The sequence below is a fragment of the Chinchilla lanigera genome, unplaced genomic scaffold (assembly GCF_000276665.1).
Source record: "Chinchilla lanigera isolate Chin_1 unplaced genomic scaffold, ChiLan1.0 scaffold00090, whole genome shotgun sequence".
NCBI lineage: Eukaryota > Metazoa > Chordata > Mammalia > Rodentia > Chinchillidae > Chinchilla > Chinchilla lanigera.
In genome coordinates this window covers 4,883,445-4,900,268 of record NW_004955491.1, presented here as the reverse complement: position 1 = coordinate 4,900,268, position 16,824 = coordinate 4,883,445, and the positions used below count along the sequence as shown (strand labels likewise).

The window sequence follows — 16,824 nt, the reverse complement described above, 5'->3', positions numbered from 1 at the left end:
TTTACATTTAGGAAACAATACATGCCTATTAATAAATCATGGGACTTCAACTGCCAGTTAAAAGGCAATAGGCTGGCAGCCATTCTTAAGACTTGGAGGACAGGCTTCACTGGGAAAGTATGGCCTGATCCCCCACCTATATCCTAGAGGGGACTGTTGTGCCTGTTCTGCATCAGTTTCCTTTTAGGTCTGGCCTTCTGATGTGAGAAAGCAATCTTAGCTCTCCAGATTCTCCACTCTCACCTTTCCAGGCTGAGGATGATGACTCATGGGCAAATTTTCTCAATAACGCACTGTGAGCATGAGAAGAAAGGATTTTCTTTCTTCTCATCTCATTTCTGATCTTTTCCTGTCACTCTGTACTTTCTTTTTTTGGAGACATGTTTCTGCTAAAGATTAGAGAGGGAGGAACCCTGAACAGTCTCACCTTTCCCTCCTATCTAACAATTAAGAACTTTTAAGTTAAGCCCATAGAAAATGAGCATTTGCTAACACCAAAGGCAGGGAAGTCATCTTAGATGGGAACACATATCCCATGTCTGGGTCAATGAGACACTGGAATTTGCCCATCCAGGAAAACACACATGAAAGTGATGTCCCTGCTTAGTGTTCTGTGCACAGTCTCCTGGGTACAGAAAGTTGAACCTGAGACTCCATGGAAAGAATTGACTTCTGGGTGAGACCAGAAGGAGCTATTTCCTAAAGTACAATGTTTAAGGGACCAAAACACATTTAGTATAAGGAAAAATCCCCAACCTCCTGGCACTTTCTCCCACCTCCTAGGCCTTGTTCTTATCATTTATGTGTGTAGGGGAAGGAAGTACTTTCATCAATCAGTAAGTTGTGGTTGCTGAATAAGGGGAAAAGGTTTTAACCTGTGAGTTTCTTAAGTGTATTGTGGATATAGAGTCACAGAAATTTTAGAGTGATTTCGAATAAAACTTAGCCTTGTCTTGCTGTTAAGGAAGATTACCTAGGTGATTACATAGCTAGCATAAATGTCTTGAAGACTTCTTTGCCCTAGGGCCCAGGGCAGGATTTTTCTGAGCCACTACTTCCCTCTATCTATCTCTGGAGGTGATCTCTTTTGCAGGCTGAGAGGTGCTCCAACCACTTCTAATTTGCCTTTTGTTTCTTTTCTTCCCTCTCACTCTCTTTCAAGGAATTGGAAAGCAGTTGTTCAGGTCTCTTGATTATTGGTTTAATTTTGCTAGCAATACTTTCTTTTTAAAATACGACTATTATAGCTGTAATCAACTGTAGCTTGTGCTTTTGGAAACACATGCTGGAGTTAGAAGTATGAGCTTTGGAGAAGATAGGGGTGCACATTAGTAAGGGTGGCCAGTCTGACCCAACTTATCTTCTGGTCACTGTCCAGATAGCAGCCACCTGCTCTACAGTAAGATACCTCTGGAAATGCCTCAAGAGGATGTCAAAACCAAGTAGGGATTAAATGAGATGTTCTTTTACAGATGAGACTCAATGTTAAATTCTCTTACTCTTTTTTTGGATTCTTAAGCACTAGCAATTGTTAGACCCTCACATACTGAGAAAGAGCTGTTAATATTTTGCTTCAAGTGTGCATGACCTGCCTACCCTCTACAGGCAAAATGGAATGCAGAGGGAAGTACTGATTATGATACTATTTTACAACTAGAATTGTACTGTAAGGAAGAGAAAGTAGTCACAATTACCTTATGTTTAGACTTTCTTTGCATTAAGAGATAATCTTTGCTTGTGTTCAAAATGTGAATGTAAGCCACAGGGAAACCAGACACCTCTGGTCCTTACAGCACAACTGGATGAATCTTCTATTACTGAATCTGAAGTTCCTTCAGTTTTTAAGGACTAGACAGCCAAGGCACCTTAATCAAAGCCTCATCCACTGTTACTGAGCTTGAGGTTCCCCTCACTTGCTCTCCCAACTGTAAGGTTGAGGCTTCCAAGCCAACCTTAATTAAAGCCTCTACTAGTCTATATCCATTCTTATCTGATTTTGTTCAAGCTCCTCAAGGACAGTATTCCTTATAGGAGGTGGGTGGAGAACTTGGCCCTATGTTTGTCCTTTTCTCTTAGTGACCTCAAACCGATCAAATAAGATCTGGGGAAGTTTTCAGATGACCCTGATAAGTACATTGAGATCTTTAGGGGACTGACCCAGACCTATGAACTAGACTAGAAAGATGTAATGTTTCTCTTAAATCAAACATTGACTTCTAATGAGCATTACAAGTTGCTTTTACATTTAGAGTTGAATATCATATTGTTAATTCTAGAAGGCCAGAAGACAGGCAGCTGGGGACTAGCCACTTTATATTGGAGTCCAAGCAGTCTCTACACAATATCCCCACCAGCCTACCAACAATGGATAGGCAATTAGGATAGGAAATATCTTCAGACATGTATTCTTAAAGGTCTAGGAAGGTCAAGAACTAAGCCCTTCAATTATTTTAGGCTGTCAACTATTGGAAAAAGATGAAGCTCTCCTGTGCTTTCTTAGATCATTTACAAAAGGGATTGATACATATATATCCCTGGCTCCCGATTCAATAGGACATATTATTCTTAAAGACAAGTTTATTACCCAGTCTTCAGATATTAGGAAAAAGCTACAAAAGATGGCTTTTGCTTCAGATAGCTCACTTGACACTTCAGTGAGAATTGCCTCTTCAGTATTTTGGGGGCCAAAGGAAGAAAACAAAGAGACCAAGAGAAAGTAGCAGCCTTAATATTGGCCTTAAAAGGAATACACTCTGATTCCTGGGGCTCCAAGAAGAGCTTGATGATTAAACTCACCTGCTACTGCTCAGGAAAGCCATGCCTCCTTAGGCACTGTGATAAAAACCATCAGGACAAGAGGCCCTTGATTATTTGTTTGGTTTTTTTTTTGTCTTTTCTTCCAGTACCAGGAATCAAACTCACAACCTTGCACTTGCCAGGCAGGAGCTTTGCTACTGAGCTAAATCCCAGCCCCGACAAGAGCCCCTTGAGCCATGCCCTGATTGCAAAGATGGCCACTGGAAGTTGGACTGCCCCCTGAGATAGAGGTCCCATCTTATGACTTGGTCCAGCAAGACTGAATCACCCCAGGGCACTCTCTGCCTTCTCCCTCTGGCCTGACTGTCATCTCTGCTGAGGAGCCCCAAATAATCATGACTACAGAGGGAAAAGAAACTACCCTATTGCTGGACATGAGCATGTGTCTCTCAGTCCTTCTTTTCAACCCTGGCCTTCCTTCCAGCCATCATACTTCAGTGAAAGGAATCACCAGAGAGGAGGTAATTTGGTATTTCTCACAAACCTTAGGCTGTAACTGGGATGGCTTTCTCTTTTCTCATTCATTTTTGATTATGCCTAAAATCCAGTTATTCTCCTGGGGAGAGATATCTTCTTTGAATATTGTTCCACAAGCACCAAGGACAGGCACGGTGTACCAGGGTCAGGTACACTGTCTCCCCTTGTAGAGAGAGAAATAAATCCTAATGTATGGGCAACTAAAGATGAAATAGGAAGAGCACTAAAAGCTGCCCTAGTGCAAACACATCCATCTCAAAAATCTCACTGTTTGTCCTCACCAGAGACAATACCCTTTAAGGCCTGAAGTTATAAAAGGATTATTCCCTATAATCAACAACTTAAGGGCACAAGGTTTACTTAACAGCCCTTATAACACTCCAATCTAGAGAGTTCAAAAACCCAGTGGAGAGTGGAGGTTGGTACAGGACCTTAGATTGGTAAATGAGGCGGTAGTGCCAATCTACCTGGCACTACTTAACCTGTATGTACACTTTCCTTTCTCAGATCCTGGAAGATGCCAGTTGGTTTTAGATTTAAAAGATGCCTTCTTTTGTACTCCTTTACATACAGATTCCCAGTTTCTTTTTGCCTTTGAAACTCTTCAACTAACTTGGACTGTGCTTCCTCAAGGGTTCAGAGACAGTCCACATCTTTTTGGGCAAGTGCTTTCCCATGACTTGGCATGTTTTGAATTCTCCCAAGTCACAGTCCTACAATATGTAGATGATATACTGTTATGTGCCCCCTCAGAAGAGCTCACTAGCCAAGATACCCATGCTCTGCTCCGACAGATATTCTAAGGTCTCTAGGTCTAAGGCACAATTTTATAGCCTTGAGGTAAAATACTTAGGCCTTACCATATCTAAGGAAACCCAAAGGCTAGGGTAAGAGAGAATTAAACCAATACTTTCCTTCCCACAGCCCAAGAGCCTAAAACAGCTAGGGGGATTCCTAGAAATTATAAGCTTTTGTCTTCTTTGGATAACAGGTTATGGTGAGCTTGCATGACCCCTTTATGAGTTTATAAAGGAAGCCCAAAAGGCAGATATCCCTATTTTAACCTAGAAACCTGATTCCCAAACTGCATTCCAGAAGCTTAAATAAGCACTTCTACATGCCCCATCACTAAGCCCACTGATAAGACACTGTTTCAATCTATATGTTGATGAAAGGTGAGGCCTGGCTTTGGGAGTGCTTAAATAGCCTGTAGGGTACCTAGGTTATAAATCACACATTATGGCAAAGGGATGGCCTGTATGCCTTAGAGGCTGTGGTGGTCATAGCTCTCCTGGGAGCAGAGGCATCCAAGCTGACTTTAGGCAAAGATCTCACTGTATATACACCTCATAATGTGGCAGGACTTCTTTCTTCCAAACGGAGCCTATAGCTATCAGACAACTGACTTCTTAAATACCAGGCTCTACTTCTAGAAGGACCAGCCATTCAAATAAAGACATGCTCCTCCTTACCCTCCTCTACCTTTCTATCAGAAAAGAAAGAAATTGAGACTAAAGACATGACTGTGAACAGATAATTCTCCATATGTATGCAGCCAGACAAGACTTGTTAGATACACCCCTTATTAATCCTGATTTGACCCTCTTCTGTGATGGCAGTTCCTTCATGGAAAATGGGACAAAAAAAGTAGGATATACAGTAGTGACTCTACATCAGACACTTGAAAGTTCCTCACTTGCCCTTAGGACTAGTGCCCAGCTAGTAGAACTCATAGCTCTGACAAGGGCTTCACAACTCAGTGAAGAATGGAAAGTCAATATTTATACAGATTTGAAGTATGCTATCCTAGTGCTGCATGCAGCCATATAGAATGAAAAAGCTGGGCATGGTAGAAATGCCTGTAGTCTTAGCACTTGGAAGGCTGAGGCAGGAGGATCGTTGTGAGCTCAAGGCCAGCCTGAACTGCATAGCAAGACCTTGTCTCAAAAAGTCAAAAAAAAAAAAAAAAAAAAAAGAAAGAGAGAAAGAAAGAATTCTCTAACAGCCAACAGATCCCCCATAAAGTATCATAAATAGATAAACTTTTATCACCTGTTGATATACCCTCCAAAATGGCAGTAATTCACTGTAGAAAACACCAAAAAAGGAGGTAACAAAGTATCTCTGGCTGACACAGCTGCAAAAGAAGTTGCTTGAGGGCCCTCCTTTCAGCCACCCCTGATCTGGGAAGGGTCCCTGGATCATACTAGACCCAAATATTCTCAGTAAAAAATCAAATGAGCTCTCTCCCATGGGTGTCAGTTCCTTCCAACAAGATGGTTACAGTCAGATGATGGTAAATTGTTCCTTCTTTTATATCAAACTTTTCACTTGGGGAGAGACAAGACCCACTAGATAGCCTGAAAGTTATTCATAGAAAATGGACTTCCTCAGACAACACAATAGATAGTTACAACATGTGAGCTCTGCCAAACAAATAGTCCTCTTAACTGATCCACAGCCTCTCCATGTATACAGAGACACGGTAAGTAACCTGGAAAAGATTGGCCACTCAATTTTACTCATATGCCAAAGAGTAAGATGCTCCAATACCTATTGGTCTAGGCAGATACTTTCACAAACTGGGTCAAAACCTTTCCTTGTAGAACAGAAAAGGCACAAGGGGCTACTTGCGCAATTGTAAAAGCTGAATGTTGTGTGTACATTCCTGATCCTTCTAATATCCTGATGGCTATTTAAGGTATTAAACAACAGGTTAATGCCATATCAGATTATGAAATTCCTTGGAACTTCTTACTCTCTTTGTGGGAGGCTATTACTGGCTCTTCCTAGTGGAAATATTTGCTGGCTATATTCGTAATAGTCTTTTGATATTGTGCAGCCCATGCATACTTAACTGTTTCTATGGCCTTGTTTCCTCCAGACTTAAAGCTATATGGCTATTTAAGACAAGAATTCCCGGCAGCTATCGAGGGCCTTTAGATAGACTCTCTGGGGAGTATCTCTGACTGATGATCACAACTATGACCCCTGTCAGCCAAAATGGTGATCCCTCCCTGTCCCCTCGTGGCGGTTAGGGGTACCTCTTCAGAGGGAGGAATATTATAGACAGCGAAATTAGGTAGAAATACAGGCAGTCAGACAGGGCCCCTCAAGAGAGACTCAGCCCAGAAGATGAGAACACAATACAGCTGTGGCTGGAGGCACATCTGCTGAAGGGCAGGCCTCAAGGTGAAGACGGAATGACCGGGCCTACATACCTTCCCAGGGGATAGCTGGTATCAACTGGTACCATAAGGTCTAGATAGACATCAGTCATCCTGGCGGGTGACCAGGACCGCCTGACCCATCCCTTCCTATAAGTCTTTGTTCTTTCCATGTACATTTGCTATGTGACCTGCTTCCCTATTAGATCATTATTACCTAAGTGGCTACACTTGTAATCTTTTTGGCTGATCACAGGATCCCCAGTTTTCACCACCTTGTGATATCGTTCGATAAAACTTTCTTTGGGAAGTAGGCTTGTCTTAACCCACTTTCGGGGGTCCCCTTCCATCTCTCAGAAGCGCTCTCTCCCCAATAGAGTTTTCTTACTCTTAACCTCCATTGTCTTTTTCTCTTTTTTTTTTTTTTTTTTTTTTTTGTTTTTCTCTGGTGCTGGGAACCGAACTCACGACCTCGCGCTTGCCAGGCAGGCGCTTTGCCGCTGAGCTAAATCCCCAGCCCCTCTTAACCTCCATTGTTTTTCAGAATTCCTTCTTTGATTTTGGCGAACATGATCTCAACATATCTGACACTTAGCAGGTTAGGAGTTATATTCTTTTCCATGTATCACTGGGTCTGCTCCCCAGCTAATCCCCTCCCATCCCCCAAAAGAATCGGCTGTCAAGAACATCCATAAAAATCTTAATCCCAAGAGGTTCCCACTGTCTCCACATCAACGTTCCTACACACACAGGGTTCTTTGCTGACGCTGCCTGAAGCTCCAGCCACCCTGCGCAACCATCTTTAACTACTACTTTCCCCAGCTCAACTTCCAATTCAAAACTTCTTGCCTAGAGCCTGAAGCAAATCCCGCAGCAATGCTTAGATCCTTCCACAAAGTAAAGAACCCAGAAACATTAGTGGGCAAGAAATATGCTTGTGGCTTGTTTTTCTTTTCAGCCCTTTCTTGGAAAGAAGGAGGTAGGAGGGCTAGACCTTCACCCCGCCTCCGATCCCACCCTTTGGCTCCCTGCCTCAAAGCCTTAAGAAGGACCTGGGCCTCCTCAAAAACGACAACCGCGGTAGCGGGCACACAGGAGCCGCTACACTGGGTGGGTCCCCCATCCCGGCATCAGCACGCGGCCCCTGTCCAGAGCGCGAGGCGGGGCAAGGGCAAGGTAGGGAGGAGGATGCCAAGCCCGGAGGGCGCGCGTTCCTCCCAAGGCGGGCGAGCCCTTCCCTGCAAGGCTGGCTCGGCTGCAAGCCCTCGCCCGTTCTGCCTAGCCTCGCCCAGCCAGGGTCGGGGATTCGCGGGAAGGGGTGACGAGCCCTGGGCCCTTCCAGTCCTACCTTCCCCGACTCCCTGCGCTCCATGGCCCCGCTTCCTCGGCCTGTGCTGCCCCCTCCCCCCGCGGCCTGGCCTGAGGATGCTGCCGCGGCGACCCAAGGGAGACCTGGGCTCCCTGAGGGGAAGGTACCCTGGCGGGGAGGGAGCGCGGCCGAGAAGTTCGCTCTCGCACGTCTGGGTGCAGTAGCGCTCTCCCAGCGCGCAGAGGCGCTGAGCTGGAACTACAGTCGTGAGAGCGAGCAGCTTTACGGCAGCCACCTCCCTGCTGCCGCAGGGCATCACGGGGAGTGTAGTCCAACCTCTCGAAACTGCTCTCGAAGCTGCTATTGGCTCCCAGAATGTGGGGCTTGAGTGGACCCCGAGACGCTCGCTCTCTGTCCTTCCCGCCTCCATTCCCGGATGGTTACTAGGCAACGTCTCCGCAGGCCTCCTCCTAACTCAGCAGTACCAGCAGAGGACCTTGATGGATTTGTACCAACGTCAGCCTTGAAGGTTCTAGGTTTTATTTAATCAAGGAGGACTATACTTTTTCTTACATTTGTTTTAAAAAGCGTCATCATTGCATCAGTTACTGTGCTAGGTTCGGGGAGTACGAAGTTTAATGAGACAGTCCTTACCTTAGAGGAACTCAGTTTATTGGGGGAAAGAAGCAAAAAACAGAACATTACTAAACAGAAACAAGTGCAATGAAAGAGGTAAGTGCAAGACTCTAGTGAAACACCTTCTGTCATCTTAGAATGAGGTGGTGAGTCAAGGATTTCCTGAGGAAATGGTGCCGAACTGATTTGAGAGGTGGGAATTTGCCAGGTGAAGGAGGTGCTATGGTCTGAATTGTGTCCTCCCACCAGATTCTTACGTTGATTTTTCAACATGATGGCATTTGGAAGTGGAGTGTTTGGGTTTAGATGAAATCATGAAGGGAGGTCCGTAGGATAGGATCAGTGCCTTTAAGAGACATGGGAGAGCTTTCTCCTTCTCCACCAGGTGAGGACACAGTGAGAAGGTGGCCTCAGGAAGGCGAGAAGAGCTGCCAGATTATAATCTGGTAATAATAGGAGAGATAAGATGAGGTATTAGTATTGTCTGGGACTTGGATTTTGTAGGTATTGAGAGAAGGATTTAAGGTTATAAGAAATCAGAGACGTTCTTCCATGCTAGTCAAGAAAGAGCTAAGTATGGGTGATGGATTTAGAAAATGGAAGGGCTCACGTGCTAGAGGACCATGACAAACACCCAGGAGGGATATAGGTAACCAGGGGGGAGCCAGAAGGCTAGGAAAATTAAATCAGAGAAGGAAGAAGAGTTTGCAGGAAAGAATGGTTTGCAACTGAATATGTTTAGTGGTAGCCCCTTTCCGGAGTCTCACTGATTTGGGATGACAGGACCCCCACTTAGGGCCTTACAACAATTCAAGTCCCAGTACTCACTTAAGAGTTCCTGTACATGTCCAATTCGTACTAACCAGTCTCTCCTCTCTTTCTCCCTTTGATTTTATCCCTTTGTCAATACCTCTAGCTGGATGAGGCTGTCAGTGTAGGGGTGTCTAAGGCATATGAGGGAGCAGGGGCTAATACATAGCATCACTGAGCAGCAGAGCGGGAGTGTCTTCCCTGGCTGCAACCCTCCCAATCCAGGAAGCACAGACTGAGACAAGGACGTGGTCCTGGAAGGGGATCCCATAGGGCCGTGTGGTCAGACTCAAGAAGAGAAGCAGAGAAGAAAAGCTAATTTAAGAGCACGTTTCAGAGATCTTTGCTGTGAGCCCTGGGGGCCTGCATGCCCTTCTGGGAATTGTATAAAATGTTGCCCAGGACCATCTGTCTAAGGAATGGGAGGCTGGTGCATTTATCTGCACACCTCATCTCCAGTGAGTGAGGGTGTCCCCAGATGAGTTATTTATATCCCATCCTTGCATTTGTACCTCCAGTCATGCTTGTGCGCAGACCAAGTTGACTCTGTGTCAGAAAAACCCTTGACGGAAAGCAAAAGAAACTTGAAAAGAGGGTATACAAAGGAAAATAAAAAGGAAAAAAAAAGCTCAACATCATTAGTCATTGATATTGAAGAAATACAGATCAAAATGAAATAAATCTGATGCAGAAGTATATAGTTTCTCATGTATGAGAAACACAATATAAATAAAGAGCAAAATAAAAGAAAGAGGAAACAGGGAGATAAACCTTTTGCAAATTGGAGGGTGATCTAGAGATGAAAGTAGGAGGGGAGAGGGAAAGGGAAGTAAAAATGTTTAAGATGTGATATGTACATGTACCAACTCCCCATGATGCATGTATTCATTTATGTATCACAAACATAGTAATAAGAAGGAAATATAAATCAAAATCTCAGTGAGTGCTATACCCACTGCATGGTTATTTTTATTTTTGGAGACAAAAACAACTGTTGGAGAGGATGTAGAGAAACTGAAACCCTTGTACACTATTTGTGAGAATGCAAAATAGTACAACTGCTTTGGCAGTATCTTAAAAATGGAGGACCCAGCAATTCTGTACCTAGGTATAACATACCCCAAAGAAATGAAAATATATGTCCAGAGAAAGACTTGTACAAAAATGTTTATAATAGCTTTATTAATAATAGACAAAAAAAAAAAGAAAGAGAGAAAGAAAGAAAGACAGGCAGACTGATACAACCTGAACTATTGTCATCCAGGGTATGGGTAGACAAAGTGTGGTATATCTATACAACGATTAGTATTTAGCAACGAGCTGACATATGCTATAATATGTATAATATGTTTCTATATTGGAATGAGCTACCATATGCTATAATATGAATGAACCTCAAAATCTTCAGCGTAACGACATGAAATGTCCAAAAAAGGCAAATGTGTTGACATGGAAAGCTACTTACTCGTTCCTGGGATGGGAGATGGGAAAGGTTGACTACAAATGGGTGTGAAATGAGGGAAATGTCCTAAAACTGAATTGTGGTGATGTTTGTGCAATTTTATTTACTTTCTGTAAAAGTCAGTGAAGTGAAAACTAAAAATGAGTACATTTCTTACTATGAGAATTACACTTCAGTAAGACTCTTGTACAAAGGAGAAGTAGGCCTCAGCCTGAGCTTCTACGAATGTCTCCCCCACACTGCAGCCAAAGTCTCTGTGGGTGAGGATCTGCCCAGGACACTAGAGATGTCCAGCCCAAGGGATCTCTAGACTTTACACTCAACCCTGTCTGTATCCAGAGGAGGAAACCGAGGTCCAGTTATGGGAAGTGAGTTGCCCAGGCCCTCCAGCCATGAATGCCGTGGTGAATCCATGGCAGATTCCCAGGGTTCCCAGGGGATGAAATTCTTGCAGTCCAGATAGGGCCCGGGCCCAGACCCACCCTTTCTCCCTTTTTCTGCTGAGCTGCAGGACAAAGACTACACCTGGAGTGGCTCAGTCACTTTATTTGGGACATCTAATGCCAGGCATGGGTCTCGGGTCGGGTACTGAAGGAGCCGATTAGTGCGAAGAACCTTATGATCACAGAAGGACAGCAATGGACACATCCAGCGGAGCCTGTCAGTGCTTTGAGAAATCACCTCCTGGGGGACAAGTGAGGGGGAGATGAGCTAGCAAGACAGGCAGAGTGGTCAAGCCTAGCGGGGTCAGAGGGGCTGCAGTCTGGGCAGCAGAGGAGGTGAGGCGGAGCTGCCGGAGGCGCCCAGAGCCAGTGCAGGCTCTCCTGCCTTGCCCCACCTACGGCATCCGCACCTTCCATGGGTTTCTCCCTCACTGCCACCCGGGGTGACCGCATCGATTCTATGCCAGGTACTTCCACGCGTGCTCTCCCCACGTCCTCGCCCCAAACTTGAGCAGAGATGCCAGCCCCATTTAAAAGATGAGTTCCCGGGGAAGAGGGAGCGGCGTGGGGGTGCTCAGCGAGGAAGCAGGTGAGTTGGCATTTGAACCAGATATATTCCAAACACCCAAGCTTATGTATGATTGGGGAAGAAATAAACAATGTTGAGAAGGAGAAAAGATCGGATTGGAAGGACTCAAGGAAGAGCAGGGGCAGGGAGCTTTGTGTGTTTCTGACGCCCCCACCAGACCCTATGCTTGCCCTGTGTTCTGCCAGGCTGGGGCAGCCTTGTCCCCGCGCAGGGCTCCGCCCCCGCCCAGGCCCGGCCCACCCCCACCCAGGCCCCGCCCCATCCAGGTTCCGCCTTCCATAAGGCCCCGCCCACGTTCACTTAGCCCTGCCCCCCGGAGCGCCTGGCCCATCCGAGAACCCCCGCCCCGGCTCCCGTCCAGACCCACCCTGGCAAGGGCTGCACTGGCAGCTGTGGATCACAGGCAGCACCGCGGGCTCCGTGCTGCCGTCGGTACAGCGCAGGTGCAGGATCCTTACGGGGCTGTCCGGGTCCAGGCGGTAGCTGCAGCAGTCACACTGGCTCTGGAGGTACGGCTCCTGGGCGAGCGGGAGGGGGGTGTGTGTGTGAACCGGGGAGGGGCCACGCAGAATTTCCCCGCTTCCTTTGAGCCCGTAGGACTAGATCCCAATGCTCCTGGCCAAGCAGCCTAGCGGGGCCGGGAAGGAAGGTGTCACCACTCAGTCCCCTTCCCGGAAGCCCGCCTTCTTCACTCCAGCCCCACCCATGTACCATCTGAATGTCCAGCACCCTGCAGGTTAGATGAAATGCAGGAGTGGGGACACTGCTTCCTCCCCGGGGTCTTACCACTAAAGAGATATTCCTAATACATGAAGCTGCAAATAATTAAACCCAACTGCATGGTTCTGGTCCCAAGTGCAGTGCGCTCTCCTTCCGGGCAAGCCCCTCGGGCCCTGTGATTGTTGAGTTCCTCTTACAACTATTTAAGATTATTTCATCCATAATCATATTTCTTATTCTCTCTTGAAATGGGTAATACACTCACACAACGCCAAGTTTAAAATCTACGTGCAAAAGTTATTTGCTTAGATCTCTGAACTGCTTTCCGTTCTCCCCGTTTTAAACATTGCCAAGGTGATTTGGGAAGGCATCCACAGGGGAGGGGCAGTGTGTCCAAGGTTGGGGGCAGCATCTCTGAACCCCACGTAGAAAGCACCTTTGTCTTGCAGGCTTGGAAAAGCCAGGTGGGCAGAGGCGGAAGGGAAATGGCTACAGAGTAATGGTGCTCTGAGAGAAGGGCTCTGGGGCTGGGGCTGGAGCTCTGTTCCAGGAAGGTGCCAGGAACAGGGGCTAAGAGATTCCGGGGGCCACTGGGGCCCTAAGAAGATCCTAAGAGGAGCAGGGCTCAGCATCTGGGAGAGGAAGCGTGGAGACTCGGTCTGTGGAGCGTCTTGCTAGGAGCCATCCCGGCACCCTGTTGCCCTCGGTGTGGAGGCTGTGACTTCACAGTCAGCCTGTCTCCTCTGCGCCCTTTTCTGTGAGGTGCACAGTGGCCCAGAGGCACGCCCTGGGAACGGTCAAGGCCACCGTGGGCGTAGACCACCGCCCTGGTGCAAGGCTCTGACTATCCATAGCCCAGGCCCAAATGCAAGCCCTGTGCGAGTGGAACATGCCCCTCCTGTCCTCTGGACTCTGCCCAGGCCCCAGGCTGGCCCCCGTGGGACTGCCTCACCTCAGCCATGACATTGGTGCTGGACAGGCAGTGCCCACTGCAGTAGCTCACTTCTACCTGGTCCAGGTGGCAGGGCCCCTTGGTAAGGTTGCGAAGCTCAGTGAGGTGCTGGCAGGAGGCCGGCTTCTCCTCTGTGGGGGGAGAGGCAGGTTCTGGGGCAGGAGCTGGGGCAGGGAAAGGGGAGGCTGCGACTGAGCACACCCCAGGGATGGGGGGACATATAGGGGACAGAGCCTGGGATGCCGGAGCATGTGGGGTGCTGGTGCCAGCCGGTATGATTCAGTCCTCGGGTCTCCACTGTCATCCCTGGGGGGGCGGGTAGACTTGGGGAGGGCGGGCACATGCCAGGCTGAAAAGGCAGCTGGGGAGAAGGGTTCAGACCAAGGCACTCAGGTGGTCTCCATACCGAGAGTCTCCTGCCTGCAAATGGGACAACAGCTCCCTGGCTCCTGCACCAGCGTCTCACCCTGCGGAGGGAGTCGTCCCAGGTCCAGTGAGGATGGCCCTGTCCCCTCCAACCTCACACTGCCTCCCGAGACCCTAAGACTAGCCTCAGAGGAGGACCCCAAGGAGGAGGAAACACTCAAGCAGGCCACAGGGGTTACCTGAGCACAGGTGAGGCGAGGGCAGAGCTGGGCACAGACACTTGTCCCTCTCAGACAGCGACAGCTGTCACAGCCCTCCTGCCACTCGGACCCGGGCTGGGGGTGGGACAGGAGAGGCTCTTCTTGGTTTCTTGCCATATTCCATGATAACATCCCCAGCCCCAGCCCAGGAGCACCCAGCAGGAGCCATGCACTAGGACTGGCATAGGCAACAGGAGTCTCAGGCGGGCCAAGGAGGGTTTAGGTGGGAGCAGGGGCTCCAGCCCAAGGCCGGACACTGTCCCTGGGGCGGCCCACTCCCACCCACCGCAGCAGAGCAGGAGTGTGTTGGGAGGGAAGGGTGTCACAGAATGCTTCAGTAGGTGAGGAGGCCTGGGATCACAAAGGAGTGGGCGGCAGCAGAGGGGACACGATGTCTCACCAAGTGGGGACGCCCGAGATGCCAGCACTCGCAGAGCTCTGCAGGGACGCAGGAGCCTGCCTGGCTCCGGAAGTGTCCTTGCTGGCACACGCAGCCCGGAGCCTGTGGCACACTGCAGTTGCTCTGAGCCTCTGTGGCATTTGTCTCCTGGCATGTCCGCTCGCAGCGCCCCTGCTCCCCCGGGGATACCTGCTGCCACTTTTCCCCAGGGGGACACTCTGCAGGGAAGATGGTCTACTCCACTCTTGGCCAGCCCTGGACCCTGCCTCTATCCCTCACCCCACTAGACACCCCAGGGTCCCTCTTCCCCTTCCCATGCCCTGCACGCCTATCCTCTACCTTCTCCAATAGCTGTGCCCGGGCTAGGTCTCACCCCTGACCAATGCTGTCCTCCCGACCCCTGCCTTCTCAGGACCAGTGCCACATCCCATGGGGGCTGTCTGCTTGCCAGAGACCCAGAGGTGATCTCTGGTCTCCACCCTCCCCCGCCAGGGTGGAAGCGCTGAGGGGCTGGCCATGAATCTACAGAGCCAGCACGCAGAGCTGGGCTACCCCAGGCCAGGCTCCTCATTCCTGCTAATGCCTCTGGACCTGTTTCCTTCTCAGCAGGAAGGAGCCTTCCACTTTCTTGCATTCCTTGTTCAGTGCATGGACCAAGAGCCCAGGGAGTACTGGACAGGGAGTGCTGGGCCTCCAGGCAGTGAGAGGCCCAAGCAGGCAGAGAGGGGGGCTTCCTGAAAGAGGCAGCTTGCCCTTGGGGGTGGGCAGAACCTGCCTCCCCCACTGAGGCCAGCCTGGCCTTAGCTTTGCAGGGCCAGACAGTCACATCTCACCCGGGCAGTCAGCGAGGGAGCAGTTGAAGGTACCATGTTGGCAGACACTGGGGAGACAGAAGAGCCACTCAGAGGCCTCCCGGACCCCCTTCTTTCTCAGCAGCCCTCCCCACTGCCTGGGCACTGACCAGTGGGTGCAGTTCTGGGTGAGCACAGTCCCTGGGGGCAGCTCCTGAGCCAGCTCTTCAGGGGTCAGGCTGAGGCCCCAGGGCAGGGAGCGCTGGGTGCAGGGGCAGGTGGCAGGGGGCACGCATGTGCCATTGTGCAGCAGCTGAGGCAGGCAGACTCAGTTATACTCGGACCCCCACCTCCTCCCGCCTCCCCCACCCGCCTGCTTCCCCCAGGCAGGAGTCAGGACCCAACAGCGGTACCCACCTGCCCTTCAGGGCAGCCACATCCAGGCTGGCAGGGTTCCTCCACACAGACGGTGCCCGGCTGCAGGTGCAAGCAGAGCCTTGGGCAGGAGGTAGCACAGGTGCTGAGCACCTGCCCGGGGGGGCACTCTGGGAAGCACAGAGATGGTGAGGTGGGAGCTGCTAGGGAAGAGGCTGCCTCTGACTGCCCTCTCTCCCCGAGCCCCGTGCCGGCAGCTGGGGCAGGACCTGGGTCCAGCGGCAATAGAGAGACAGGCAGAAACATCCCTCTCCCGGGGGCGGGGGCTCTGGGCACACACCAGGGCAGCGCTGCAGGTTACACTCTTGCTGTTGCTCTGTGTCCTGGGCGTGGCATGGTGCTGCCCCAGGATGCCCCATGCAGCTCCGACGGCGTTCCTTGATGCCCCCACCACAGACAGCTGAGCACCTGCTCCAGGCTGACCACGGCCCCAAGAGTGGGCACGCAAGGTCTGGGCATGCCAGGGACCCGTTGACGCAGGTGCTGTGGACAAGGGTGTGCAGCAAGCCTCAGGCACTGATCCAGGCACCTAGAGCCACGGTGCCCAGGAGGCCCGTCACCCTGGCCCACCGTAGCCCTGGCCCAGGTCACCACCACGGCAGCATACCAGTTGTGGCAGTCCAGCTGCACTGCCTGAGCCGGGGCCAACTCCCATGAGGCATTGGCACTAGGGAGGCCACAGCGGCAGGAGGAGATGGGCACACAGCGCCCATCCTGTATCAGCTGGCCCGGGGGGCAGCGGCAGCCTAGAGACGGGGGGAGAAGGACAGTAGGATTTGGCACTCAGGCAAGGCGTACGGGATAGTTTCCTCTGGCAGCCAGAGCAGGTCCAAAGCCTGGTCACAGTCTCTCCCCTGCCTGTGCATGGGGAGCCACTCGGATGAGCATCACCCCATCGTCCTTATGGCACCTGGAGCGTCCTCCCTGACACAGCAGGTCCTCACACTGCCTCCCAGGAGGGGGCGGGGCCCGAGCGTCCCCAGAATCCCCAGGCCAGGCTGCCATGTGACAAGTTACCTGGGTGGCAGGGTCCCTGCAGACACTGCACGTGGTCCCAGAGGTCGGTACAGCTACGAGGGCACTGGTTGGCACAGTCAAGGGTGAGCACGGTGCCCCGGGTCTCACAGCTCTCTCCTGCAATCCAGAAGATAGGAGTCTATGTTGGGGACACTGTGGGTCCCAGGTGCCAG

The 16,824-nt window shown here is 50.1% G+C and overlaps 2 protein-coding genes across 2 annotated transcripts in view; both read right to left on the bottom strand.

The window, feature by feature from the left end:
- The window catches only part of Znf862 (zinc finger protein 862), a 32,705-nt gene extending 24,583 nt beyond the window's left edge, over positions 1-8,122 (bottom strand). Inside the window, exon 1 of the mRNA XM_005404762.2 lies at positions 7,810-8,122. Within this exon, the coding sequence (XP_005404819.1) occupies positions 7,810-7,833 (24 nt within the window). The 5' untranslated portion in view covers positions 7,834-8,122. The remainder of the gene's footprint in view (positions 1-7,809) is intronic.
- Positions 8,123-11,208: 3,086 nt separating this feature from the next.
- Positions 11,209-16,824, bottom strand: part of Sspo (SCO-spondin) — a 48,404-nt gene continuing 42,788 nt past the window's right edge. The window contains exons 92-103 of the mRNA XM_005404761.2: positions 16,652-16,768; positions 16,242-16,380; positions 15,915-16,117; positions 15,617-15,744; positions 15,370-15,512; positions 15,242-15,288; positions 14,409-14,626; positions 13,988-14,083; positions 13,789-13,849; positions 13,383-13,513; positions 12,078-12,228; positions 11,209-11,362 (exon numbers count right to left, since the gene is read on the bottom strand). Coding sequence (XP_005404818.1) covers positions 11,340-11,362; positions 12,078-12,228; positions 13,383-13,513; positions 13,789-13,849; positions 13,988-14,083; positions 14,409-14,626; positions 15,242-15,288; positions 15,370-15,512; positions 15,617-15,744; positions 15,915-16,117; positions 16,242-16,380; positions 16,652-16,768 — 1,457 coding nt within the window. The 3' untranslated portion in view covers positions 11,209-11,339. The remainder of the gene's footprint in view (positions 11,363-12,077; positions 12,229-13,382; positions 13,514-13,788; positions 13,850-13,987; positions 14,084-14,408; positions 14,627-15,241; positions 15,289-15,369; positions 15,513-15,616; positions 15,745-15,914; positions 16,118-16,241; positions 16,381-16,651; positions 16,769-16,824) is intronic.